At 38.1% G+C, this 27,181-nt stretch overlaps 1 protein-coding gene across 2 annotated transcripts in view; it reads left to right on the top strand.

Moving 5' to 3' along the window:
• The window catches only part of DENND5B (DENN/MADD domain containing 5B), a 201,033-nt gene extending 174,290 nt beyond the window's left edge, over positions 1-26,743 (top strand). For both annotated transcript variants that reach the window (XM_008568093.1, XM_008568094.1), the window contains 9 exons: positions 10,353-10,481; positions 12,226-12,347; positions 15,169-15,314; positions 16,895-17,013; positions 18,326-18,513; positions 21,913-21,995; positions 22,213-22,339; positions 24,525-24,699; positions 26,283-26,743. In XM_008568093.1, the coding sequence (XP_008566315.1) occupies positions 10,353-10,481; positions 12,226-12,347; positions 15,169-15,314; positions 16,895-17,013; positions 18,326-18,513; positions 21,913-21,995; positions 22,213-22,339; positions 24,525-24,699; positions 26,283-26,466 (1,273 nt within the window). In that variant the 3' untranslated portion in view covers positions 26,467-26,743. The remainder of the gene's footprint in view (positions 1-10,352; positions 10,482-12,225; positions 12,348-15,168; positions 15,315-16,894; positions 17,014-18,325; positions 18,514-21,912; positions 21,996-22,212; positions 22,340-24,524; positions 24,700-26,282) is intronic.
• The last annotated feature ends 438 nt before the right edge of the window (positions 26,744-27,181 follow it).

Below are 27,181 nucleotides of genomic sequence, written 5' to 3'. Positions count from 1 at the left end.
CAGAGTTATGGCTAAGTACAGTTTTAACAGTGGAAACTGGTAACATCAGTGAAATAAAGTGACATTCCATAATGTAATTTGTAAAAGGTTAAGTTGATCCCAACAAAAGCTTGTTCTTAGCAAACACTTTCTTTTCGTACAGCAATTTCCTCAGTATATTTACACAGCAATCAAGTAACTTTCTCAACATATCAATCAGTAGGTTAACCTGTACCAAGGACATTTGCCCTTTGAGCCAGCAATTTTGCTGTGTTACAATTCTTTATCTACAACAGAGATGTTAGCCTGGGGAAAGTTTCCTGTCTTTTGCAAGCTTAACATTTTTATGTGTAATTTTAAAAAGTTAGGTCCTGTGAAATACATTTGTTTTATTAATGTTAGTACTCTCCACAGTTTTGGGGGGTTTTCGTTTTGGTTTGGTTTGGTTTTACTAAATTAATATACAGTTAAGTTCACTCTGTGTTTATAGTTCTGTGGATTTCACAAATGCACAGTCATGATACAGAACAGTTTCATCACCTTAAAAGTTCCCTGTGTACTGGTTAGCTCAGTTGATTAGACCATGGTGTTATAATACCAAGGTCAAGGATTCCGCTCCCTGTACCAGCCAGCTGCAAAAAGAAAAACAAAAATCCCGGTGCTACTCCTTTTTAGTCAACCTCTCTCCCAATTCCCTACTGCTGGCAATCATTGGTATATTTCCAAGCTCTTTGCACTGAGAGGATCTAGAAAAAGTAATACACCAGTAGCAGTGAGCGCACCTAACACCCACATAGTAGTTTCTAAATATCATTCTCTAATGAAAGACACTAGGGCTCCCTAGAGAAGTGGATGATTCCATGGCTGAGGTAGGACAAACAGAGGATGAGCCTTGAGTATCTTGTGCCAGAAGATAAAGAAGTACTCAGAAAATGATAGGGTCATGTCAGAAAGACACAGGAGTCAACCTGAAAGTGCTGCCAGTGGCCAAAGCTGGAGCAATTTGAGCAACAAAATAAATAATGATAGTATTGGGGCATAGCCCATAGAATAAAATAAATATCTATGAGTTCATTCTGATATTTTTAAAGAATAAACCAAATAAATAATAGCAATGGGATAGCTCTTTGTGGGTGTGTGTGTTTTGCTAGCTCGTACAGGGATTGAACCCCAGACCTTAATGTTATCAGTGCCACGCTCTAACCAACTGAGCTAACTAGCCAACTTGGGATAGCTCTTTTTTATAGAAGCATTCCAATTAAATAAATATAGAGTGATGAAGTAGAAAAATCAGGGGTTGAAAGTTTAAGGCAAAACCAGGATATTTGCATAGTCTCAAAGTGTCTCCCCAAGAATTTATTCATTACATATGGGAAGATAGTAACTTTACAGTGGAGAAACCCAGCAGACACCACCTTAACCAAGTGATCAAGGTTAACATTTCTAGAAATAAGACATGTCAATATTATTTACCCCCAATAGGATACATTGAGAAGAGTGCATTACTTCTGCAATATTGTTGTCATAAATGCATAACCTCAATCTGTGAAAAAACATCAGAAAAATCCAAATTGAGGGACATTGTACAAAATAATTGACCAGTATTCTTCAAAAGTGTCAAGGTCATGAAAGATGAGGAAAGGCTGAGGAACTATCACAGTTGGAAGAGACTAAGGAGATGACAGTCAAATGCAATGTGGGATCCTGGATTAAATCCTGGAACAGAAAAAGGACACAAGCGGAAAAAATGGTAAAATCAGTCTGTAGTTTAATTAAAAGTATTGTACCAATGTTAATGTCTTAGTTTGGTTATACAAGATATTAAAATTAGGGGAAATGGGGTATACAGTAGCTCTCTATGCTACTTTTGCAACAGTTTGTAAGTCTAAAGTTGTCTAAAGTCATTTCAAAATAAAAAGTATGTATATATTTTTGTAAAACCAGACCTGGTACAAAGTAAATGTATAGGGCTATTGTTATTATTGATATGCAGGTGTACATAGCTTATTATTATCTGGGAGTAGGGGGTAGATGGGTTTACTATTAATTCTTGGTTCAGTTGCTGCTCACCCAGAAGCTTACTTATTCTATTGAACTTTAGATCGATGAGCTGTTACCTTCCTAGTCTAAACCCCTATAATTTCTCATCTGGATTACATTATAGTCCCCATAATTCAGTGCTTGCCCTGCTCTAATTCTTCCTACCCACAGGTGAAATGGTGATCTTAGAATGAAATACAAATCACTTGTCCTGGCTGGCAGAACCCCATTTGATGTAACCCCTCTCTAACTCCAGCATTATTTCCTGCACTCTTCCTCTTACTACTACTTTGGTTTCTCCAACATGCCAAGCTTGTTTCTTGCCCTGGGGCCTTTTTCTGTTTCCTTCACCTGATGGCTTTCCCTTATTCCTGCCCTGAAGAATCTCCACAGGTTAGGATTCTTCTTGTCAGTTGCATCTTAGTTCAAATGTCACTTCCTCCAAGAAGTCATTCCTGACCACCTGGTCTGAAGTAGCCACCCACGTACTCTCTTTCAGATTCCCCTATTTTAATCCTCTGCATAGCACTTATTTGAGTTTTGTTTTCTAACACTACTCGGAAACTTCATGAGAGAAAGGAATCTATCTGACATGTTAAGCTGTTGAATTGCTACCAAGTGTCACAGAGTCTGGCATGTAATTTTTGCTCAATTAATATTTGTTAAATGAGAGGTTTGCCATATTTTAAGTTCTATGAGTGTATGTGTGGGGGTGTGTGTGAATTTCTCTTAACTCTTTCTTTCACCTATATCCTTACATGATTCAGCTGGCAAACTGCTACTGATTTGTATTGGTTAAAGTTTTAAAGCTTTAGAAGAGTAGTGATTGCTGAGATATTTTTAATCAATTTAAAATTTAGGGTATAGAAGAAATTTGAGAAGTCATATTGCTAAGCTTCTTCCTTTTACCTATGTGGAAATTCGGGCCCAGACAGGTTGTTATACCATATAGCCAATTAACAGCAGAAATAGAACTAGAACTAAGGTTTCCTGACATAGCACAGGACTCTTTTAGAGGTAAATTCTCATCAGCCTTTCCGACATCACCAGAAAAATGCCAGGTGTAAGGAGGCACAAACAAGTTGGTTAGTGTACAGTGCACATTGGCCTAAATATAATTTAGTATAACCTTGGGTAACCTGTGTTTGATTAGGATACTCAACTGAAAAATTGATGTACTGTGACTTCTTACTTGAGTGTTACTTTGGCTTTCAATTTTTATACTAAGTCTTCTTTTAAAAATCTGAAAAAGATCCCCGAGTATCCTAAAGTGATGTTTTGGCCAAATAATAGATATTCTTTATAAAATGTGATTGGTTAATTGCTTTTAAAACATTGTTTAGTAAGGCAGAAAAGTGTTGCCCAGAAAAGACAAGCCGACTTCCCAATTTTTTTCCCTTCTTTTCCTAACATTTTATTTTAGAAAATGTTTAACATGAGAGCAAAATCAAAAGATTTTACAGTAATAGCCATATACCCATTACCAAGATTCTATCACTGACATCTTTCTGTGGCTTTCTTAAAAATTGTGGTAAAAAATACATACCTATATCATAAAATTTACCATTTTCACCGTTTTTAAGTGTACAATCAGTGGTGACATTGAATACATTCATATTGTTATGTAACCATCTTCACTATCCATCTCCAAAACTTTTTCATCATCCAAAACTGGAACTCTGTGCCCATTAGACAACAATTCCCCATTCCCCTTCCCACCACCTCCAGCCCCTGGTAGTCACTATTCTACTTTCTGTCTCTATGATTTTGACTATTCTAGATATCTCATATAAATGGAATGATACTTTTTGTGTCTGGCTTATTTCACTTAGCATAATGTCTTCCTGGTTTACGGATGTTATAGCATGTATCAGAATTTCATTCCTTTATAAGGCTGAATAATATTCTATTGCAGGTATATACCACATTTTGTTTATCTGTTCATTATCAATTTTGTTTATCCATTCATTTATGCCTGGGTTGTTTCTACTTTTTAACTATTGTTAATAATGCTGCTGTGAACATGGATGTACAGGTACCTGCTTTCAATTCTTTGGGGTATATACCCAGAAGTGGAATTGCTGGATTGTTTGTATGATAATTTTTTATTAGCATATTCATTGTTACAAATCATGCTTATTCTTTATGCCTCTTATCCAATCCCTCCCCCTCCCCCTTTCCCCTTCCCTTTCTGCTCTAAAAATGATAGATTTGTTCTCTCCACCTGAGAGATTAAGTGTTCCTCTGTTGGTTTGTTGCCTAGATGATCTGTCCAGTACTGAGACAGGTGTGATCAAGTCCTCCTGTATTATCATAAATCAGATGCTTCTTCTATTACCGTGTAGTGTGCTTTGTGGAAGGAGAGGAAATTTTTTTCTTAGTGTCTGCTGGTGCCTCTCCTTGTGTCAACGAAGTTGAGAATCTGGTGTGCCATCTGCACGGTGGCTGTGACTGCTGCTATAGAGACTCTCTGCTTTTGTGGCAGCTATGGCAATTGCAAAATGGCTATTGATGGCTTCCCCGTGTGAAAATGGTGTTTTTGGTGTGCTCTTTACCTAATTGCGGCTGGGTTCAGCTTCCCCCCCCGGATCCATGCCTCAGGACCCCGGTGGGGCCCAGGATAGTGGCAGCAGCTTGCCTAATTGCAGCTGGGTTTGGCGTCCCTTGGCTCCATGCCTCAGGACCCCAGTGGGGCCCCAGGATTATATGATAATTCTATATTTAATCTTTTTTCTTTTTTTTTTTTTCTTGGCAGCTGGCTGGGATAGGGATCAAACCCTGGACGTTGGTGTTATCAGCACCACACTCTAACCAACTGAGCTTTTTTTTCTTTGGTGGCTGGCTTGGTACAGGAATCCAAATCCTTGACCTTGATGTTACAAGGCCACTCTCTAACCAACTAAGCTATCCAGCCAGCCCTTCTGTGTTTAATTTTTTTGAGGAACCACCATACTGTTTTGCACAGTGACTGCACCATTTTACATTCCCACCAGCATTTCAATTTCTCTGCATCCTTGCCAACACTTGTTCTCTTCTGTTTTTTTGATAATAGCCATACTAATGGGTATGACTTCCCAGTTTCTTAAAGTATATCTAGCAGCACTCTTCCTAGGTCTTCATAGACCATGTTGCTAGGGTCTTCAGCTTCATAAACTCAGAAACCACCATCATTAGTAAACCAAAAGGTGATAAAACTCTAAGATACTGACTCCTGCTAACCAAAATATACATTTCAAATACCTAAAAGAAACAGAAATATAATGGGCTGGGTGTGGGTCATCTGTCCACCCTGGTTCAGTCATCTATGACCAGTAAGGGCACAGTCACAGGAATCAATGGTTCCAATTTATTATTTCCCTAACCAGATGATTTGATACTCTCTTTTACTGATATGGGTATTCTCTGCCTGTGTCTTAGTCTATTTCTGTTGCTTATAACAAAATACCTGAAACTGGGTGATTTATAAAGAAAACAAACTTTATTGCTTACAGTTTCTGAGGCTGGGAATTCCAAAGTCCTAGGAACACATCTGGTGAGAGCCTTGGTGTTACCGACTCTTCCTCTCTCACTCTCTTTTTTAATGCCCTCAGAACCACACCCATGACTGCCATTTTTAATCCATTCATTACAGCATGATCCTGCAATCTTATCATCTCTTCAAGACCCCACATTTTAATTACCATAATAGGATTTCCCACCTTCTTAACACTGTCACAGTGGAGGTCAAGCTTTTTGGGGGGGAGCAGGTACTCAATCCAAGGCAACCTGGAAGCTAGATTAAGATCAGAAGGCTACTTGCTTTCCTCAGAATCACAGATATGGTAGCCTGATCATCCAGCTCTTGGACTCATGCTCTTGGGACTGATGTCGTCTCGGGAAAGCCCTGGAGAAACAGTGCCTGTGCTTGTCTCTCCCTTTTTTTGTGCTTCTGTTCTGCCTCCTTAAGATGACTTTTTATATGGAGTTTAACTCTTAGTGGGCAGGCTTATTTCCCTGTTCCTAAGTTCTTGGCAAGTGCTTCATTGTAGTCCCTAATGGCTACCTAGGTAATTGATGTGGATCTTTTTTCTTAAAGAAAAACACCCAAGTAATTATTCTAAACTTTGTTTTGTTTTGTTTTGGCTTTTGTCTGGACAATTTAAAAAACTTATTTTCTGAAAATTAGAACATCTTTACCTCCCTGAGGCCATGCTGTCTGTTGGGCATGTGCTTCTGTTAGTAACTCCTATCTTCCCAAGTTCGTCTCTCAAGGCAAAGACACCGGCAGTTTAGAGACTTTGAGTCCTCGTGGTTGTCAAGAGTCTTGGCACTGGATTGCTTAGTGCCTGGCATGCATCCAGGACAGACACGTCAAAAGGCCAACCCCTTTGTCTTAGTATCTTACTCCCCAAGGCCTCCCAAGGCCTTCACAGACGTCAAGTATCACCAAACCTTCAGTTATAGAATGATTTTTTTGTTCCAAAGAGAAAGGCTGGGGACAGTGAGGAATTGTACAGATTATCTACCTATAAAAGAGGAATGTCATCATGGTGTTATGATTATTACCAATTTCTTTCAAGAGTAGCAATGCATACATCATGCAGCTGTTCAAATAGACATTTGTCTTTAATAAAAACATGTAATTAATGACAAGGGGCATAGTAGAACATTACATGACCTAAGACATTGTGAGTACTGTAATCCAACTATGATACTCTGAATATATAACCAAATGAATAGGATGTCTGAATAAATCCTAGGAATAATCTCTTTATAAATGGGAATAGATTCCTTGAGAGTAATTGACTAGTCCCTTTATATTTTTATAAATAATGTTTGCACATGTGCTTGTGAGCATCTGGCTTTATTCTACACTAAAGTCAGTTGTCCTGATTGACTTTGTTACTCCTGGAAAGGAATATTTTGAGAAAGTTTTCTGACTTTGCAGAACTTAAAATAAAGATGGCTAATTTCTTTAACAAACATTACTAGGTTTCATCGGTGATTCAATGAAATAAGCACCAGTTTTGGACTCAGGAAATGTGAATTCAAACTGAGGTACTGTCAGTCTCTTAGAAATCATTTGATTTTAGGGAACAGAAACCCATTCATACTAACTTCAGCAAAAAGGAAGGTATGTAAGGATGTCTTCTAGAATCCAAGGGCAGGAACTTCGGCTAGACTGGAAACAGTCTTGTAGGCTGTTCTCTCTGTCTCACTGGAAGCAAATCATCTCTGCTTTTCCCTTCACATCTACTGTTGCCTCTCTCCTCCTTCCCTTCTTCTTCTCTGCTTTATTTTTTATTGTGCACATGGTCATCAAAACCCTGGCTTTAACATTATTTCTATTTTAAGCATTCAACAAAAACTAACTTGGTTTTCCAATGAACTAATTCCCAGTTTCTGAAAGGAAAATGTGTTGGGTTCATCTTAAATCAGGCATGTGCTTCTTTCTTATCCAGTCAGTTCTAGCTGAGGGATTGGAAGCATGGTGCTTGCACTTTGAGGTCATGGTGGTACCTGGAGCTACGTCTTCTGAGTCTGTGGAAGGGGAGCTTCTCCAAGAATGTGAATGCCAGGAAGAAGTGATTGGTAGAAAACGTGTGGCATATCTACAATAATACCTATAATCTCTGTAACCTTGGGTGGACCGCTTAACCTCTATGAATCTCAGTTTTCCCACCTTTAAGTGAAATAATGATGAACTCTCTCACCAGTTATTGTGAAAATCAGATAAGACAGAGCTTTCAAGAGGAAGTTGGAATTTCAAAGATGAATAGAATCAAATAGTGAGGCTGGTCCATGTTTATTGCAGCACTGTTCACAATAGCCAAGATATGGAATCAAGTAAGTGTTCGTTGACAGATGAATGGATGAAGAAAATGTGGTATATTTATACAGTGGAATACTATTCAGCTGTTAGAAAAGAATGAAATCCCATCATTTGCAGCAACATGGGTGGAGCTGGAAGTTATTATGTTAAGTGAAGTGAGCCAGGCACAGAAAGACAAATACTGCATGATCTCACTCATTGATGGCATCTAAAAAAGTTGATCTCCTAGAGTTAAAGAGCGGAGTTGTGGTTACCAGAGACTGGGAGGGGAAGATAGGGAGAGGTTGGCCAATGGGTACAAAGTTACAGTTAGATTGGAGGAATAAGTTCTAGTGTTCCAATGTACAGCGGGGTGACTATGGTTAGCAATAGTATGAGTGTGACTGGGCTGGCCGGTTAGCTTAGTTGGTTAGAGCTTAGCCTTGTAACAACAAGGTCACGGGTTTAGATCTCCTAAAGGCCAGCCACCAAAAAAACAAACAAAAAACAGAAAAAACCAATAATATATATTTCAAAATAGCAAGAAGGGAGGATTTTGAATGTTCTCACCACTAAGAAATGATAAATATCTCAGGTAATGGATATGCCAATTATGCATGTTTTGAATCCTCACACTGTACCCCATAAATATGTACAATTATTATGTGTCAAGTAAAAATAAATAAAATCTTAAAAATAGGGAAGCTGGAAGAAAGTAAGTACTTCAGGTAATGGAATGCAAAGTCTTGTAGGTCAGAAGACCTGGAATGACGTATTTTTTTTTAATAGGAAGATAATGTTGAAAGATATGTGAGGCCAAGTGGTAGTAGAACTTGAATGTCAGCCTGAGCAGTTCAGGGTATATTCTGTGAGCTTCTTAAGGTGTTGAACACAGGAGTTACATTAAGGATGTAATATTTCAGGCAGGTTAATTTCCCTGGTGCCAGAGAATGAGATGGGGTTGAGGAGAAGAGTCCAGTGGCCTCATCTCCCAACTACCATGCCCCCTTCAGAAAAACTAGGTGAAATACTTCCGTGATGAGAATGCTGATTGCCACCTAAAATAGCTTTCACTGTATCTATTTCAGTCTTTCCCATTTTCCTTAAACATAGACAGATTTTTTCAAATTACAGTTATTTTCTACTTTAAAGTTCTTCACCTACCAGATCTCCACATACTTGTTTAAGGCCAGCATAAAATTTATTTCAATAGATGCTGATGTTGTAGATCAAGAATACTTAGGAGGAGGTTATATAACCTAAGTACTTCTCAAACCTCATAGATTCATTTTCAGTTAATAAACGTTGATTCAACTTGGTATTCCCAGATCATGTAAGCTCTAACCTGGCACTGCACTCACAGGGATACTTTGGAAGTACCGTCGAACTCTAATTGATAAATGCCTGAGCATTTCACCTTGTTGCTTTTAGTCAACTGTGCTGTTTTCAGAGGCTCCTACTGGAGGTGCCAGCTTGGGTTGCCCCACCAGTAAAAACCGAATCAATCTCTGAGAGGGGTCTTGCTTGATACCAGCTTTCTCTGCTCATGACCATGTGTATGATTCCTTTAAAAATAAAATGTCTGTTATAAATTCTGAAAAAAATTGGTTGAGAGAGAGGGAGGAAAAAAGAAAGAATGTATGTGCAGCGTTGCAGGGAGGATAGTCCTTATTCTGAATGCCAAGAATCAGCAGAGAAAAGGGTCCGTTGCAATATTTATTACAGCCAAGATGAGTCATTCTGGACATTAAAAAAATCAAAGGAAGGAGAGGTGGGTCACAGCAACAAAGACTTTTCTGTGATTCACTGTAGTCTCTTAGACTTGCCCTTCTTGCCTGACCCTCATTTCCCCCTCAGGAGGAAAATCATTTAGGAAGATAGATTCAGTCCTGCTGGGTATAACATTGACTTTCACACGGAATACTAATTGGTACATATATGTAACATTCAACTGGGGTTTGGTCACATGATTCTCCTCTCCCCCTTTTTTTCTGTGGCCACACAATTTTGCAAGTCTTTCAAATTGTTAAGGTTATCAATGCAGTATGGCTTCTCTTCTCTAATACCATAGAATTTGAGTTCATATTTTCCACATTGTCCCAAGCAACTTGAAAAATAATTTAGTGGATTAAAGTTTTGGCACATATTTATTTAAACTACAGAACAATTGTTTTCAATAAAAACTTGAATTTTTAGCCTGTTTTATTACTTTCATTTTCTTGAGGGTCAGGAATAACCAAGTGCCTGTTTATAGGTGTCTGTGAGGCTGAAGCAAGGATATTATAAAGCCTGAAAGAGTGATTGAGTATTAAATGCTTTATCTTATGTTGTTGCCTGTGTGCTTGTGTTGTAATAGCATTTCTGATGTAAAACTAAATTCATGATTCAGATGGAACATTTGAAGGTTTAATCAACATAAATTGTATATTACTTCTAAATATAAAAGAAATTTTCCGTGCCTAGTACTGTTAACTGTTTAGTTCTTTTCTAGTTCAAGGTTATCCTTAGGATCTACATCTTTGATGTTGCTACTGTTCTTCAGGCATATTCAGAACATGAGTGAGATCAAGACTGATGTCGGACGGGCTCGGGCATGGATAAGGTTGTCTCTAGAAAAGAAACTCTTGTCCCAGCATCTCAAGCAGTTGCTCTCTAACCAGCTACTCACCAAGTAAGATGTTGCCTTTTGAGAGGTTTCTGTTCCTATAACCTGTGTGCTTGCAAAGCAGATTGCATTAGCTGGCAAACTGGCTTTTTCAGCATTGAATTGCTGATTCCTATGCACATACATTCTTCTTGTCTAACAGGCATGTGCTTCGGAAATTCTGTCAATATAATACTGGATCATTTCTGGGAGGGCTTACCAAATTTCACAGCGAAAGGCCAGGTTGTTTCACTCTGCTTAAAAAAAAGCTAACTAGTTCACACAAGCTGATAGTAACATCCAAAAGACAGGTTAAACCTATATAAGCCTTAGATCATATTGTAAAAGTCACAACAAAACCTGGAGTAGCAAGAAAAAAAAAAAAAGGAGGGGGGGTTCCACAGTAAAGGGTTTCTTCTGAGAGTCTTGACAATGTTTCATTCAATAGTTTAGAGCCAATCAAGTACATATCAGTTAACTGTTAACTGTTTGGATAGTTTCCTTATATTCTATCAAGAAACCTCTTGGATGAAATACATTGTCCACATATGTACATTAGAGCTAATTTGAAGGCTAAGGACTTTGAAGTCTTAATAGCAAAGGTATGCAAAGAATTCAACAAAGACCTCAAACGTAACAGTCTGTTGGAATCCCATCATGGTAACCCAGTGCTTTTTGTAGTTTTTTATTCATGCATATCACCCTTGGATTATTTACCCACAGAGCATTTTAGAATGAGTCTTAATTTTAGAAAGAGTAGGTTTGATAAAGAATGCAATGTGACATATAGCCTGTGAACCTGACATTGTTCTCTTAAAACTGACTTTTTCTTTTTATTAAAAAAGCCATTTATGCCCATTGTGGCCAAAGTATGAAGAAGAAAATGATAATAGTTTATAATCCTACTATATATTTTTCACATTTTCTTCTGTATTTTCTTCTATGCATGTTCTCTTAGTTAAGATTATACTATATTTGCAATTTAGTATCATCCTTTCTTTAGCTTTACTATATATATATATCATAAACATCTCACTATGTCACAGGAATTTAAACTCTGAATGCTGCGTTCAAATACTGCATTTACTATTTACTATTTGAAAGGCCTTGGGTGAGATACTTAACTTCTCTGTATCTGTATTTTTTCTATCTAAAAAATGAGGTTGCTGGTGGTAGACTTACCTCACAGAGTGGTCATGAAAACTATATTAATATCTATAAAATACTTGGAAAAGTGCGTAATAAAAGTTACTTATTTTTAATAGTAGTAGTTTTGCTGTTCCTAAAACTCTTCCTAAACTTTATTTTAATGTCTAAATAATATTCTAACATATAGTGTATCATGACATTTTATTAGATATTTGTGAGTAAATCTTTGCCCACATTTCATATTATATCCTCACAACTGAATCCTAAAAATAAAATTGACAAGTCAAGGGGCATATGACTGGCTTAAAGTAATTGTCACCAACAAATTGCTTTCCTCAGATTTTCAGCCTCACCAGCTGTGAGATTGGCTGTTCATTGCCCCCTTGTCAGCATTTGGTCATCATTTTTAAATCCTTATTAGTTTGGTAGACAAAATGGATTCATGGGATTTTTTTTTCCTTTAATTACTAGTTAGGTTACCATATGTTTATTTTTGTAAATTGTTCTTTCAAGATTAAAGTTTCTTCCCATTGTCTAAGTGAAGGTGTTTATTTTTAATAGAAACATAAGGAAAAGCATGAAAAATATACTACTATTTTGTGCTTGTCTTACTCTTTCCTAGGAAGCTTTATAAGCGTTATGCTTTTCTACGTTGTGAAGAAGAAAGAGAGCAATTTCTTTACCATCTTCTTTCCCTCAACGCTGTGGACTATTTCTGCTTCACCAGTGTGTTCACCACTATCAGTAAGTCTGCAGAAGTGACTGTTAATGAAGTGTCACTCAGATGACTAATGGAATAAAAGCATTTATATTTTTGAAAGTGAGCTATCCCATAGCACAGTGAGATAGATACAGTGATGCACCCCCAGGTCTCTATTTAGGAATGAAGGCTGTTCATTCCCCAGTTGCTAGGAGTGCTGCTGGAAGACAGCCCTCAGCTGTCAGCCTCTGCGGAGTGCCTCACTGAAGAAAATTACCTTACCGGAAGTGATCCCTCTACCAGGGCCAGCCAGCATTAGCATCCCATGACTGATCAAAGGGCTGACCGAGAGCACACCATGGGGTCAGCTGAGGACTTCTGAGACTGCATCAGAGCTCTGTGTCTCCCTCAACCAGTCCTGCTTTCTCCTCACATGTGGATCTCAGGAGCAGGATTGTGCATGCTAATTTCTGACTCAGTCTGCTTCCCAAGAAACCCAGTCTGTGACAAGAGATGTTTACTAGGATGGATGTGAAAAGGAACATTTTATTAAGTAAATATTCCAGTATCTTATCCAGATCACATAAATTCAAAGAATCAATATGTGATAATAATAAACTTATGTAAATGAACACTATTGAACTTTAATGACTGAGAAAGACTTCGGGATCTTGCCGGACATTGTAGGTCTGTCGTGGGAGAAAATGCTGATTGGAGATGTATTTTTGATAGAAAGATGAATTATAGCATTTATTCTATCCACCATTACTAATTCTCATTTGCAGTGGGTCTCTGTCTCTACTCCGGAGAATTTTTACTCTTATCAACTAGGAATTGTGTGCAGCTGCAAATATGAGAAACTTGAAAACCAGAGGTTTAAATAGCTTAGTGATTTTATTTTTCTTACGTGATAAGAAGTCTCAAGGTAGGCATCCACAGTGCTATCACTGTCCCAGGCTCGTTGTCCCTTTCCTCATAGACATCCTCAGTGTGTGCTAATCGCCTCATGGTCACAAGACGGTTGTTCTCAATCCACCTTCCAACAGGAAGGAGGGAGTGCCAAGAAGGAAAGGGCAGGTCTGTGCTAGAAAAACATAATTTTCCAAAAAATCCCAATAAACATCATTTATGTTTCACTGGCCAGAATTGTGTAGGTTTTTGCTTTCCAATCTTTGGTAGAGGAAGGCAAGGAAAAAGGGAATATTGGGATGGGTATTGGGCCATCCTGTGCTGTCTGTTAAGCTACTATTCATTTATTAGGTTATTGCAGGTATACAAATCTAAGATGCTATATACAGTTTTAAAAGAGAAGAAATAGCAGAGGTTGTTATGATTTCTAAGATCCTTCTTATATCTGCAGATTTCTCTTCATCTAAGTAACTCTTTCAATTTGAGGAATTAAGATACTTCATGAAAAAAGTATTCTGAGTTTAATAATATTGCTTTTTCATACTTGAACTATGAAATCACTGTTGTGCTCTGTGGGCCCTTTGCAGACACAGAACTCCTGACTCTAAGCAGACCTTTTCTGCAGCTTTTCTAATCCTATCAATGCAAGAAATGAGAGAAGCCTCTGGCACCTAAAATAAAGTCTTATACTAACCTCTTTTGCTTTTAGTTTCAAAAAACATTTGATTCTGATGATTACTAAACCACAAAAGTATGGCCTTTCCTGTGACATTTTCCCTTTCTTCAGCCAAGATAAAAAGACAGAAAGGGAGGTTATTCACCCAACATAAATGAAGTCGCTTATGTAAAATTAGGGAAGTGAACCATATATCCCATTCGTTTTCCTCATCCAAGAGCACACTGAACTGTGAGCTCATATTGTGGGGCTGTTTCTGGGCACCTTGTCCAGTAAATGTTTTTCATCCTACATGTAGACCTTTCAAGGAGGGCTTCTAACACCCCCTCTTGTGACCAAATGAACAGAAACTCCAAGGATATCAGTAAATAATATTGATTCTACCCTACTTTTAAAAAGTGGGGGGGGGCTGCTAATGTGTTGAGTCGTCCCCATTTTTTTTAAAGGAGAAGGGAGGATTTGTGTAAGATTGGCTAACTTTCTCGTGCTTCCACATTTGAGCAAAGGACAGTGATAGGACAGTGGCATCTAGTGGTGTGCCTTTGGAAGAGCCTCTGGAAGGAAAAGTTTTCAGACAGGTCTCTTTCCACATCTTGGCTCTTTCCCTGGGGCTCCTCTTGAACACTAGTCACCTTAATAGCTTTCCAAGTTGTGGTTTCTAGACTTTGTGGTATGTCCAGAATGGAGGTGCCATTGTTTATTATCCTTGGCTTTGAGTATTGTGCTGTAAACTTAGGATGGGAAAGTTCTGAAGTGCAGTGCTTTAAAGCATTGCCTGAGAAAATCAACAATGACAGGATATTGTCCAAGAAGTCATCCATACCTTTTCATATGAAACGATATCAGTAGCCATCTTCATTTGTACTCGAGTTTGGCACAAAATTAATTTTTTTAAAAATCAAGCATTGAAAACACTGTATAGCACAGTCAGTGTTCATGTCCTCAGGTATTCTGGTGCTAATGCTTAAGGTTGTTTATAAGTTTAATGGGGATATAAATCACCATGTTGAGATATATATATATATATATATATATATATGCCATACGTACATGGTGATGGATATGCTGTGGATACCAACACAAGTATTGGGACTTGTTTGTAAACTGGACCTCATCTTTCTAGACTGGAATAGGTTATAATATCATCTTTTTGTATAAGTAAATGTTGATAGATCATAAAAAGCAAATTATCTGTAAAAGCCAACAGAGTTCTTAATATATATTTGTTATCAGAAGAATTTTATCATAATATCTCATTAATTTCTGCATTTTTATTTCAGTGATTCCATACAGGTCAGTGATCATCCCGATCAAAAAGCTGAGCAATGCAATCATCACATCAAACCCTTGGATCTGTGTGTCAGGAGAGCTAGGAGACACAGGAGTAATGCAAATTCCCAAAAACCTCCTTGAAATGACTTTTGAGGTAAGGTCGGCAAGTAACTTTCTTAGCAGAAAGTGTCATATATAGTTCTAGAGAAGGATTCCAGTTTTGTCATTTTGTTTTTCCCTGAATCTAATATAATAAAGGAATACCCAAGCATGCAGGATCCTTTTTGTGATTATGTGCCTAAAATTATCTCAAGTTTTATATTTTAATTATTGTTATTTTAATTTTATACTCTTTTCCTACTTGTCATGGTATGTTTTGGGGCTTTAGCAGGTCCTACCCATTCCATTTCTAGTGCCTAGCACAGAACCTGACAAGCAGAGAGCCTCTAAATAAATGCTTTCCCCACAACGGTTCTCCTCCCTGCTCAAACCTGGCCATCTTTTGGCAAAAGGATGGGAGGGCTGACACCCATGCTTATAGCTTTTAGACTACATGATGACATTTACAGTGTGATTTTTGTACAAATACCTTTTAGTATTGTCAGTTTTCAGGTGTCACCTGGTAAAGTATTTCCAAGAGATTGAGCCCACATGCAGGTTGATATTGGCATGCAGGAAGAAGACAAATATGTGCTTGTGTTTTAGGAGGAAAGTGTATTAACTAAGTGTCCTGTTCTCATGTTTCTTGGGGGCTAGGAATAGCAGTTTCCACAAGGAGTCATAATACTCCCCGAGAGCCCATTTTGGCCTTATCTATGCAGTGGACTCACAGCCATCTATATATAAAAGATTAAAACCTTTGGCTTTTCTTTGCTTACCAATCATGGAACATAAACTACATTAAAAGTCCCATCATTGCTGTTTCCAAACTCTCTCCCCCATCTGCCTACTTCTTTCCATCTCTGCTGCACGACTTGTTCAAGATGTGATCATTCCTCAGCTGTATCACTGTGATGCTTTCTCACTAAAATACAGAGAAGTCAAGTGCTTTAAGAACTCATAACTCCAATGTTCCCAACGAGCATATAGTCAGCTGGGGTCTGTAATCTTTTCATTATCTTATTTTAAAAGTCAGAATTTAATTAACATTTATTTTACTATTCCTATTATCATTGCTTTCTTGTATACTTGTCCACAAAGGACCAGTAAGAACACTGATAACTATAGCTTCAAAGACTTCTAGTAGATAAGATGTGAGGTTAGTTCTGCCTTAGTATTTTATTAGAAACAGAAAAATATTAGTGTTGGTGATTTCTAAAATCTATAATGGTTTTCCTGACCTCTTAAATAGCATTCTTTTCCCACTTCTTAAAATTCTTCTCCTCCTTCAAGGCACAAATCACTTTCTCAGTGATGTTTCTGGGTTCTCCAAGTAGAAGTAACTGTTCCTTCCCCAGAGTTCTTTTAGCACTTGTTTACATCTCTATTCTAGCACCTTGTGCAGTTTACCTCATTTGATAGTTAATGTGCATATATCTCCTATCTCATTATATGGGAACTCCCTGAGAGGGAGGAATACATGTGAATATATTTCTGTAATGCACACCTGAGTACGTTATGCACAGTGGGTTTCTGTAGTTGTTAAATTAAAGAAAACTGAAGTGCCACTACTAAAGCTTGAGAGGTAGCTGGATGGGATCAGGTACTGAATAACCTATGGTCCCGTTCCTACAGTGCCAGAACTTGGGGAAGCTGACCACTGTTCAGATTGGTCACGATAACTCAGGATTGTTAGCCAAATGGCTAGTGGATTGTGTCATGGTCAGAAATGAAATTACAGGACATACATATAGGTAAGTAGCCTCGAGAGCTCAGAATTCTTCGTTTTGAGACTGTTTAGATAAGAAATGTTTTAAGAATTTTTATCTTTGTAAAGCTTTTCCACTTCCTTCTGAATTTTAGTTTCTTTTCTTGGGTTTTTTTTGTTTTGTTTTGCTTTTTGTTTATATAATACAAAATTGCCCAAAAATACTTTTTAAAAAGATTGCATTTGCTGATAATGCTTAGTCTGCAATTGTTGAAAAAGATTGGTATAACTCAAAAAAGAAAAAAGAGGGCCGACCCCGTGGCGCACTCGGGAGAGTGCGGCCTTGGGAGCGCAGCGACTCTCCCGCCGCGGGTTCGGATCCTATATAGGAATGGCCGGTTGGTGCGGGCGACACCCAAGGGTTGCGAGCCCCTTACCGGTCACGAAAAAGACAAAAAAAAAGAAGAAGAAGAAGAAAGAAAAGAAAAAGGAAGCTTAAAATAATTTTAGTAATGGGCTGGCCCGTGGCTCACTCGGGAGAGTGCGGTGCTGATAACACCAAGGCCACGGGTTCGGATCCCATATAGGGATGGCCGGTTCGCTCACTGGCTGAGCGTGGTGCTGACAACACCAAGTCAAGGGTTAAGATCCCCTTACCGGTCATCTTTAAAAAAAAAAATAATAATAATTTTAGTAAGAGGAAAAGATCTCTTGGGCTCTGCTAGTTAGAGCCAGCACCACTCTATGGGAACATTTTCTTTTCTCCTGTGATTTAACTCCAACATTAATTTCTAGTTTGAAAATATTCTTTCCAAAACTAGAGAATTTTAATATAGACTAGGTATTAAAAAATATTAACAAGTTATTTAATTTGGGGGGGTATGATAATTTGTAGCTATATAAGAGAATGTCCTTATATTTTAGAGATTCATACTGAATTGTTTTTAGGGATGAAATGTCCTGATGTCATAATTTACTTTAAGTTACTTCAACAAAAAATAAAAATGAAGCAGATGGTAAAATGTTAAGTGTAGGTGATAAGAATGTGGATGTGTGGGGCTAGTTGGTATTAGCTTAGTTGGTTAGAGCACAGTGTTACCACACCAAGGTCAAGAGTTCAGATCCCCATACCGGCCAGAGCCAAAAATAAAACCGGAAAAATAAACAAACAAAATATGGGTATCAGATATATAGTTCTCCACTTTTTTATATTTCTAGAATTTATATTAATTAAACAATCCACAGGCAATAAAATAATGGGCTTCACTCATGGTGTAATTTTTAAACTCTGATTAAAACTAGTAAACTCTGATTAAAACAGACAATTGGTAAAACTCAGAAGTTTTCTGTCCTACCAGATTCCCATGTGGGCGATGGCTGGGGAAAGGCATTGATGACGGGAGCTTGGAGAGAATTCTTATTGGAGAATTGATGACCTCGGCATCAGATGAGGATCTAGTAAAGCAGTGTCGAACTCCACCCCAGCAGAAATCACCCACCATGGCAAGGAGATTGAGCATCACTTCACTGACAGGAAAAACAACCAGTAAGTAGTTGATTTTTTTAATTTTCCAATGTGCTTTAAATATTGCAAGCTTTATATGGCCATTTCACAGAAAACGGTTGCGTTAATAAATTGTGTTGAGAAGATTAAAAAAAAGAAGTTGAGAAATGTTAATTTGGGAGGGAGGGGAAGGAGTAAAGCGGAAAAAATACCACTCACTGCTCATTATCATTTTTCATTAACAAATAATCTAAAGCCTAAAGAATGTTAAAAATCTAACTTAAAAAACTGCTTGTTCTGTTTTAATTAAACCGTGGAGATATGAATGAATATTTTGCCTGAAACTTAAAGGAGAGATAAGAACAGTTATTACAGCTCTCCCAGAGAGCTGTATCTGGCTATCCAGGGTCCCTTCTTCTAAGTGATTAAAAATTCCTTCTAGCCTGCCCTGCCAACTTTCTTTCTATAGGAGTGATAAATTACTATAAAGGAGTGAGTTTTATGGATAGGATACTAATGTACACTAATGCCATTTTTAACAGTACAGTAAACTAATTTATACTAATGTGGGCTTTAGTAGGCTGAATAATGTTTCCCAAAGGATGTGAAGTTCTAATCCCTAGAATCTGTAAATGTTACCTTATTTGGAAAAAGGATTTTTTGCAGATGTGATAAGGATCTTGAGATGAGGAGACTATCCTGAATGCAATCACATGTATTTTTATAAGAGAGAAGCAAAGGGAGATTAGATACACACAGAGGAAAAGGTAATGTAAAGACAGGCAGAAATTGGAGTGATGCAGCCACAAACCAAGGAACAGCCGCAGCCACCAGAAGCAGGCAAGGACTGGATTCTTCCCCAGAGTCTCAAGGGAGTGCAGCGCTACTGACAAATTGATTTTGCCCAGTGATCCTGATTTCTGACTTCTGGCCTCCAGAACTGTGAGAGAATAAATTTCTGTTGTTTTAAGCCACCCTGTTTGTGGTCATCTGTTTCAGTAGCCACAGAAAATGAATACAGAGACAGTATGATTTAATGAAGTGGTTTTATCTCAGTTATGGACAATAACCTTAAATAGAATAACAAACGTACCTAAGAGGTACTTATTTTACTAACAAAACATTTCCCTAGGCACTATTAGTCTCTTTCCATTTAGCACAATATTATATTAACTATTAGGATGATATAGTCTAAAAATTCCCCTTTTCATTTCTCAAACTATTTCCCTGATTCATAATTCCTTTCTCCTTCAGAAGTAAACTTCATACCACACACACTCACTAGAATGGCTAAAATTACAGAGACTGATAATACCGAATGTTGGCGAGGATGGGGAGCAGTGGAAAGCTCATACGTTGTTAGTGCGAATGCAAAATAAAAGTGTGGCAGTTATAAAAATATACACACACTTTCCTTGGCCCAACAGTCTCACTCGTACATATTTACCCAAGAAAGACTGATACACAGATGATCATAGCAGCTTTATTTATATTAGCCAAAAATAGAAACAACCCCAATATCTATCAATTGATGAATAGATAACAGATTGTGGTATACGTAGTCAATGGGATACTCTTTGGCAATATATAAAAACGAACTACTGATACGTCTAACAACATGGATGACTCTCAAAAGCATTATGCTAAGTGAAAGAAACCAGGTATAAAAAAACTACATACTATATGATTCCATTTATATTAAACTCTAGAAAAGGCAATATAATAGTGACAGAAAGCAGATCAGTGGTTGCCAGGGTTGGGAGCTGGGGAAGGAGATTGACTAAAAAGGGGCACAAGGAAACTTTTTGGGATGATGGAAACTTTTTTATACTATACATTTGTCAAAGTTCATCAAATTGCATCCTTAAAAATTAGTGAATTTTACCGTATGGTGAATTGTAATTATGATGATTTAAAATAAAAAAGTATATTTCAGCTGAGTCCATCCAAATTATTACAATTTCTGAATCAGTCCAGTTTCATGGGATATTACTGATTTGAGAGGCCTTTATCCCCCATTTTTAATTGTATTTTCTTATCTTACTCAATAAGCAGAAAATTTTAAGTAACCCAAGACTCAGAGATGGATAACTAGGGCTGGCAGGTTAACTCAGTTGGTTGGAGTGTGATGCTGATAACACCCAAGGTCCAGGGTTTGATCCCTGCACAGGCCAGTTGCCAAAAAAAATCAGAGATGGATAACTAGGTACTTTCTCACAGTATGTGCAAGCTGATATTCAAAGAACTAAGAATTTTAAGTCCATCTGAAAATACTACTGATCAGTACATGGCTCTTTTCGAATGAATAAAACTTTTCAAAATAGACTTGATGTTTAAAAAGAGAAAATATTCAGAGAAAGGTAAAAGTGAAAAAAAAAGCTACTGAGTAAAGAAACTACTAGGAGCTGAAGAGGCCATAATATCAGTACTTCAATCATAAAAGTTTACATTTTAACAATTTTTATGCATTAATATAGAAAAACCTTACTTGAATTTTGCCTAAAAAAGAACTATTTTATATAAGAAATCCTCCAGCAGTATGAATTCAGAGATTCTTAAACACAAGGATGTATAGATTTTCCTTTATAGTGTGATAAGTAAATTAGATCTAATCACCACAAGAAAACGCAGAAATAAACATATCATTCTTCTCTTGCTGCTTACTTCTGACGCTGGATAAGACCTGGTTGCCACCATTTTTTAAAACCATTCTTGGGGGTTGGTGGCAAAGGCAACTTAGGTCCCATTCGAGCAGCCCACCAAGCTCTCCCTCAGGAAAATGGCCTGGATGAGCAAGTGCCGGCTGGGAGGATGAAGCAGTGCCGCGACAGACTGACTTGCCAGGAGGGGAAGGAGTTCTGGGCTTTGCACTGGCATGCCACAGGTTACCTGGCATCTTCCCTTTACTTTAAACACAACAGCAAAACTTCGGACTCCAGCTTAGCCATTCAGGGCTTCAGAAGTCTTGGTCTCTGCCCACTAAGGGGCTCAGAGGTAGGTAGCATAAGGGAGCATCTGAGGAATGATGCTGGGGATCTTCCCCACTTCACTTCTCAGATCTGGGGACTTGCTAGCACTTTGTGATGGACACCATGTCAGGTGATTTGCACCTAAATATCTCATTTAGTTTTTGCAGTGAGGTGTGTATTTTCCCTATTCTTGGTTGAGGAAACTCAAACTCAGAAGTTAAACACTTGGCTAGAGCTATAGTCGCAAGTGGTAAGGCTAAGATTTGAATCTAGGGATCTCTCGGATTCTTTTCCACTGTGCTAAGATGACTCCCATTTGGCCAAACTGGTCAGAGGCAAGTTTCATGGAACCCCTGGCAGAGTCAGCCTGCTCCAATGACGTGTTTCCTACATAGGTGGACATGGTTGATATTCCATGGTACTTTGGTTTATTTCTCGTGTGAAAATGCAGCCACTGTTCATTATTTTACAGAACCCAATGCTGGACAGATCCAAGAAGGAATTGGAGAAGCTGTGAACAATATTGTGAAACATTTTCACAAACCTGAAAAAGAGGTATTACAGGCTATAAAACTTAGTATAGTGGGACTTTTAAAGCTGCTTTTATAAGTGACACATAGGGCAACGTGGGTGCTTTAATTTTCATTTGTAAGCTTTCTAATAGGTGCAAAAACGTACTTCATACAGCTACCTCAGCTCTTGTTTCTCTAGTGTATTTCTTAGACATAAATGTAGCAGATTTTTCTTTGGCACTGTGTGTTATGCTCCACAGAGAGGAAGCCTCACAGTATTGCTATGTGGAGAGAATGGCCTGGTTGCAGCACTTGAGCAAGTTTTCCACCATGGGTTCAAATCTGCTCGCATCTTTCACAAGAATGTCTTCATCTGGGACTTCATAGGTAAATAAAGCAGATACATGTTATTATAAGGTCATAGAAATGTTTCTTAGAAAATTCAAAGACCCAGAGATTTGAATGAGTAAGGGTTAGTGATAAGGGAGTATGTTTTAAAAAATAAATATCAAATAAGCACTATCTTTGTTTTTCATCCATTCAACAAATATTTATAGTGCTCATAATATTCCAAACACTTTCCTAGATGCTTGATATATATATATATATATATATATATATATATATATATATATATATATCAGTAAACAAAACAGAAAACCTACAGTTGACAAACATATTCTGTTGGGGTGGAGGAACAAGCAATGTATAAAAACATAACAAATATGTAATTCATGTGATATGTTAGAAGGTGATGACTGATCTAGAAAAAAATAGAGTAAGGTAAAAGGAATGGAGTGGGGAACGCTCTTTTCAGTGGTGTGGATTCTATTAGTGGATGGACGGATGGATGGATGGATGGAAGGAAGGAAGGGGTAGTTATAAAGGATTTGTTGACATGGTGGCATTTGAGCACAGATTTTAAGGAGGTGAGGAAGTGAGCCAATGCAGATATCTGAGAAGGCGGCACTCCAGGTTAAGAGAGCTGCCAGCACAGAGACCCCAAGGTGGAATTGTGCCTTTCCTTTTCATGGAATCACAAGGAGACCAGTGTGACTGGAACAGAGTGTAGGAGAGAGAGAGAAAGAAGTAGGAGGACATTGGGGTTGGGGGTGTTTAGTGGCAGGACCAGGTTACATAGGGCCTTCTGGGCCATTGCAAGGCCTTTCGCCTTTATCCTGAATGAAATGGAAAGCCATTGGAAGGCTTTCGCTGAGGAGTGACAGGATATATATATACATATTTTTAAAGGATTTCTCTTGTTCTATATTGTCTAGTATGGTAACCACTAGCCACATGTGGCTATTTAAATTCAAATTGCCGACCCCGTGGCACACTCGGGAGAGTGTGGCGCTGGGAGCACAGTAGCGCTCCCGCCGTGGGTTCGGATCCTATATAGGGATGGCCGGTTCACTGGTTCGCTCACTGGCTGACCGCGGTGTGGCTGGTCACAAAAAAGACAAAAAAATAAATAAATAAATAAATTTAAATTGATTTCATTTAAATTAAATTTTAAAATCACTTTCTTAGTCACACTGACCACATTTCAAGTCCTCAATAGTCACATTTGGCAAGTGGCTACCAAATTGGACCTTGTAGACATAGAGCATTTCCATCATCACAGAAACCTCTATTGGAGTGTACTGCTCTAGCCTGCTGAGCTTTGTAATCTTTCTTTTGGTATGCAGCTCTTCTAGAATTCCCAGTTTCTTTAAAAAGGCAATTAATCATTTTGTGTTTTGTAGATAGCGCCTAGGTGAAGTAGTTGATTTCATCTAATTCAGAATTTTTAGGCAAAGAAAGTTGACAGAGCTAGGCCCTCAGTAGTGATTCTTTTTTTTTTTTTTTCTGGAATGCCTAGAATCTTATTGCTTCTGCCTCAGTGTGCGTACATCTCTCTTCCTAAGATTTAATTATTCAGGTCCCTTTCAATGATCTTGTGCAAAGCTTTAGCCATTCTGTAACTAGAAGACAGGGCACCATTACAATAGCCGCCATTACTAGTTACTCCTAGATATTTCTAGTTTTAACTGAAAATTGTAATTTTCTTTTCTTTTTTGCCAATTGCCATTTCATGAAGGTATTTTAAAGAGAGTATACTTTCCAGCTTCCTGGAATGTAGTCTAGATTAAAAAATAAATGTCTGGGGCCGGCCCAGTGGCGCACTGCTACAGTGCGCCGCTTGGGAGCGTGGCGGCACTCCCGCCGAGGGTTCGGATCCCACACACAGACCGGTTCCCGCTCACTGGCTGAGCGAGGTGCGGACGCAACACCGAGGGTTGCGATCCCGTTGCCGGTCCCGGTCCGGTACGGGCGCGACACTGAGGGTTGCGGTCCATTGCCGGACACGAAAAAAGACAAAAAAAAAAAATGTCTGGGAGCATATCGTTCTACCATGAAACATGGACCTCTGGAATTCATTCTGAAACCAATGATCAAGTAATGATTTTGGCTTCAGGACTGGCTATAATGCAAAGCATTATTACTGTTTCCAGAATAAATTAAGGGATGAATCTTTCTGCATATGAAGTATTGTTGTGTATTGTGATGTGATTCTGACTTCCTTCCCCAGAGAAAGCGGTTGCTTATTTTGAAGCTACTGACCAGATTCTAGACAATGAAGATGATGTCTTTATTCAGAAGTCATCCTGCAAAACCTTCTGCCACTATGTAAATGCTATTAATACTACACCCAGGAACATTGGGAAAGATGGCAAATTCCAGATTTTAGTTTGCCTTGGAACACGGTATAAAGCCAGTTTTTTACTTTCCCTATCCTTGTTACATGTTGAACAAAATGCCCTTCCAAACCTCTCCCTTGGGTTTCTTTCATTCCAAGTTTTATTATAAGACTACTGTTTATTGTGTACTTGATATCTGCTGGGCATTGTGCTAAATACTTTGCCTAAATTATCTCATTTAATACTCCTATCACTTCACACCACCACTACATGAAGTAGCAATCTATTTCCCCATTTTATAGATGAGAAAATACAAAATAGAAGAGGCACAGATAAGTTAGTAAACTTTCCCAAGGTCACACAGCAAGAAAAAGGTAGAGCCAAGATTCACACCCAGTCTCACTCCAGAGTCCAAGCTCTCAACCATTACTCTACACTGGCTCCAAAGGTAGGAAGATAGGAAGTAGGTAGGTTGGTAAATAAACACAACAATACAAATGTATGTACAAGAGTAGTTCAAAAAGTTCATGAAAAAATGGATTATATTATCTATAATAGGAATATTATATTCTAATATTAATCTTCCCATGAACTTTTTGAAGTATCCTTCTGTATCACCATATTGCTTTAAATCTAATAACATTGTGGGATTCTTGCTATATTAATGTTATCTTCTCTTTAAGACTGTTTCCTACTGCTTTATTTTTTTGAAAATGACACATAGGAGTGGTACAATCCATTAATTTTTAAAACAGCTCTCAGAATTGTAGAAAATGAAACACACAGACCTTTAGAAAAAAAAATATTTTTTGAGTTATTCATGTAAGTGTTTTCTCCTAAAACCTCAAGAACCCCAACTTGAGATTCAGGATGACCTAGTTATGGTTGCCTTGTCATGAAAGGCATATTGAGAGATGTTCACTCAGGATATCTTAGGTGCTTAATGACAGATTACTAATGTCAAGGTTTGATCAGAAGACATTGAAGATGTGAGATTTTGTCCTCCTAAAACAGCTGGTTTACAGAGCTAAGTTCTATGCTTCTTCTTAATAAAAGGGACCCAATTTCAGCTGTGCTTTTAAAGTTCCTTTTGAGCATGATCTTTATCTCCTTTTATCTTTATAATGTTCTGATTTATTAGATGAATGCAAACCATCTTCTGGTTTATAAAATCTACTTAATGTTTTTCTGCTTTGATTGTGTTCCTTACCTTGTTATGTTGTATAAGTTAAGAAAAAAATTGCTAATCCCTACTATTTAATGTACTCTTTGTTCTCAAAAGGTCAGTTTACTCAAGCATGCTTTACCACAGAATAACACCCCTGTAAAAAAAGACAAGACGTAGAGAATGATATTTTGCCTCTTTTTAAAGGTGGTAAAATCACAATAGAGAATTTCTTCCGTGTACATAGACTTTTTACCATACTTTTAGAGTTAGAAGGGTTTTCCCATAGCTTACACTGTCTCATTACTGTCTTTACCAGTGAATATTCAACTTCCTGGCTTTGGTGTCCTCTCTCCTGACTTTTGGGTTTGGCTAGATTTTGCGCCACCCAGCCCCACAGCCTCCCAATTGAAAGCACCCATATGTGCATTGTTCTGCAGTGAGGCCAGCAATGCTCAGGAGTTGTTTCTGTTTTGATCTGTAGGGATCGCCTCCTCCCACAGTGGATTCCGTTGTTAGCAGAGTGTCCTGCCATTACTCGAATGTATGATGAGAGCGCCCTCCTGCGAGACCGCATGACTGTCAACTCACTCATTCGAATTCTGCAGACCATTCAGGACTTCACCATAGTCTTAGAAGGATCACTCATCAAAGGAGTGGATGTGTAACCAACCCAACTGGCCAGAAACCCTCAGTTTAAACCCCTTGCTCCTGAACCTTCCCTGACTGTGGGGACCGATTTGGACTTGTCTGACAGTAGTGAGTCACTGATGGGGGCAGCCCACTGTGTGCCCCTGAATAATCCTCACTCTACAGACAAGGCAAAATGCTGTATTGTAGTTCATTTGAACCTGGAATTTAGTATAAAATAGAGTATTTTCATGTGTTAGATGTGTGTAAATATGCTATCTTCTTTAAGAAATTATATTACTCTAAGATACTTTTCTTAGCTTGAATATTCCTGTGACTTAAAATAAGTAGCTTAAAAACGTTGTGGGGTGGGGGGGCAGAGTGGTGCTCGTCAGGAAGAAGCCAGTAAACATGTAAATAAAGTGCGACCCAGCCGGGCTTTTTTTTTTTCTGCAGGTGTCACAAAGGAACCCAGAGTGCGTTGTTCTGTAGTAGCCATCCGTCCTGGTGTCTGATCCTTTGTATCGTGAATGTACACAGCTTTACCTGCTGTGCGGATAGTACCCACTTTATCTTTTAAGTTACAAACTATTTTATATATTTGATTTTGAGTCATTTTTCCAGTCTTTTGGAAAATATTTTTAGTTGGCACAAGGTGAATATATAGTTCAAGTATTTTAATTACTAGACCCAAGGAGCTTGGCTGAACTGGAAAGAGAGAACACACAAAGCCCTGAGAAGTGTGTTAAATTG

This window comes from Galeopterus variegatus, unplaced genomic scaffold (genome assembly GCF_000696425.1).
Source record: "Galeopterus variegatus unplaced genomic scaffold, G_variegatus-3.0.2 Scaffold373, whole genome shotgun sequence".
Lineage (NCBI taxonomy): Eukaryota > Metazoa > Chordata > Mammalia > Dermoptera > Cynocephalidae > Galeopterus > Galeopterus variegatus.
Note: the sequence above shows the minus strand (reverse complement) of the source record. Positions and strands in the feature narration are given on the sequence as shown.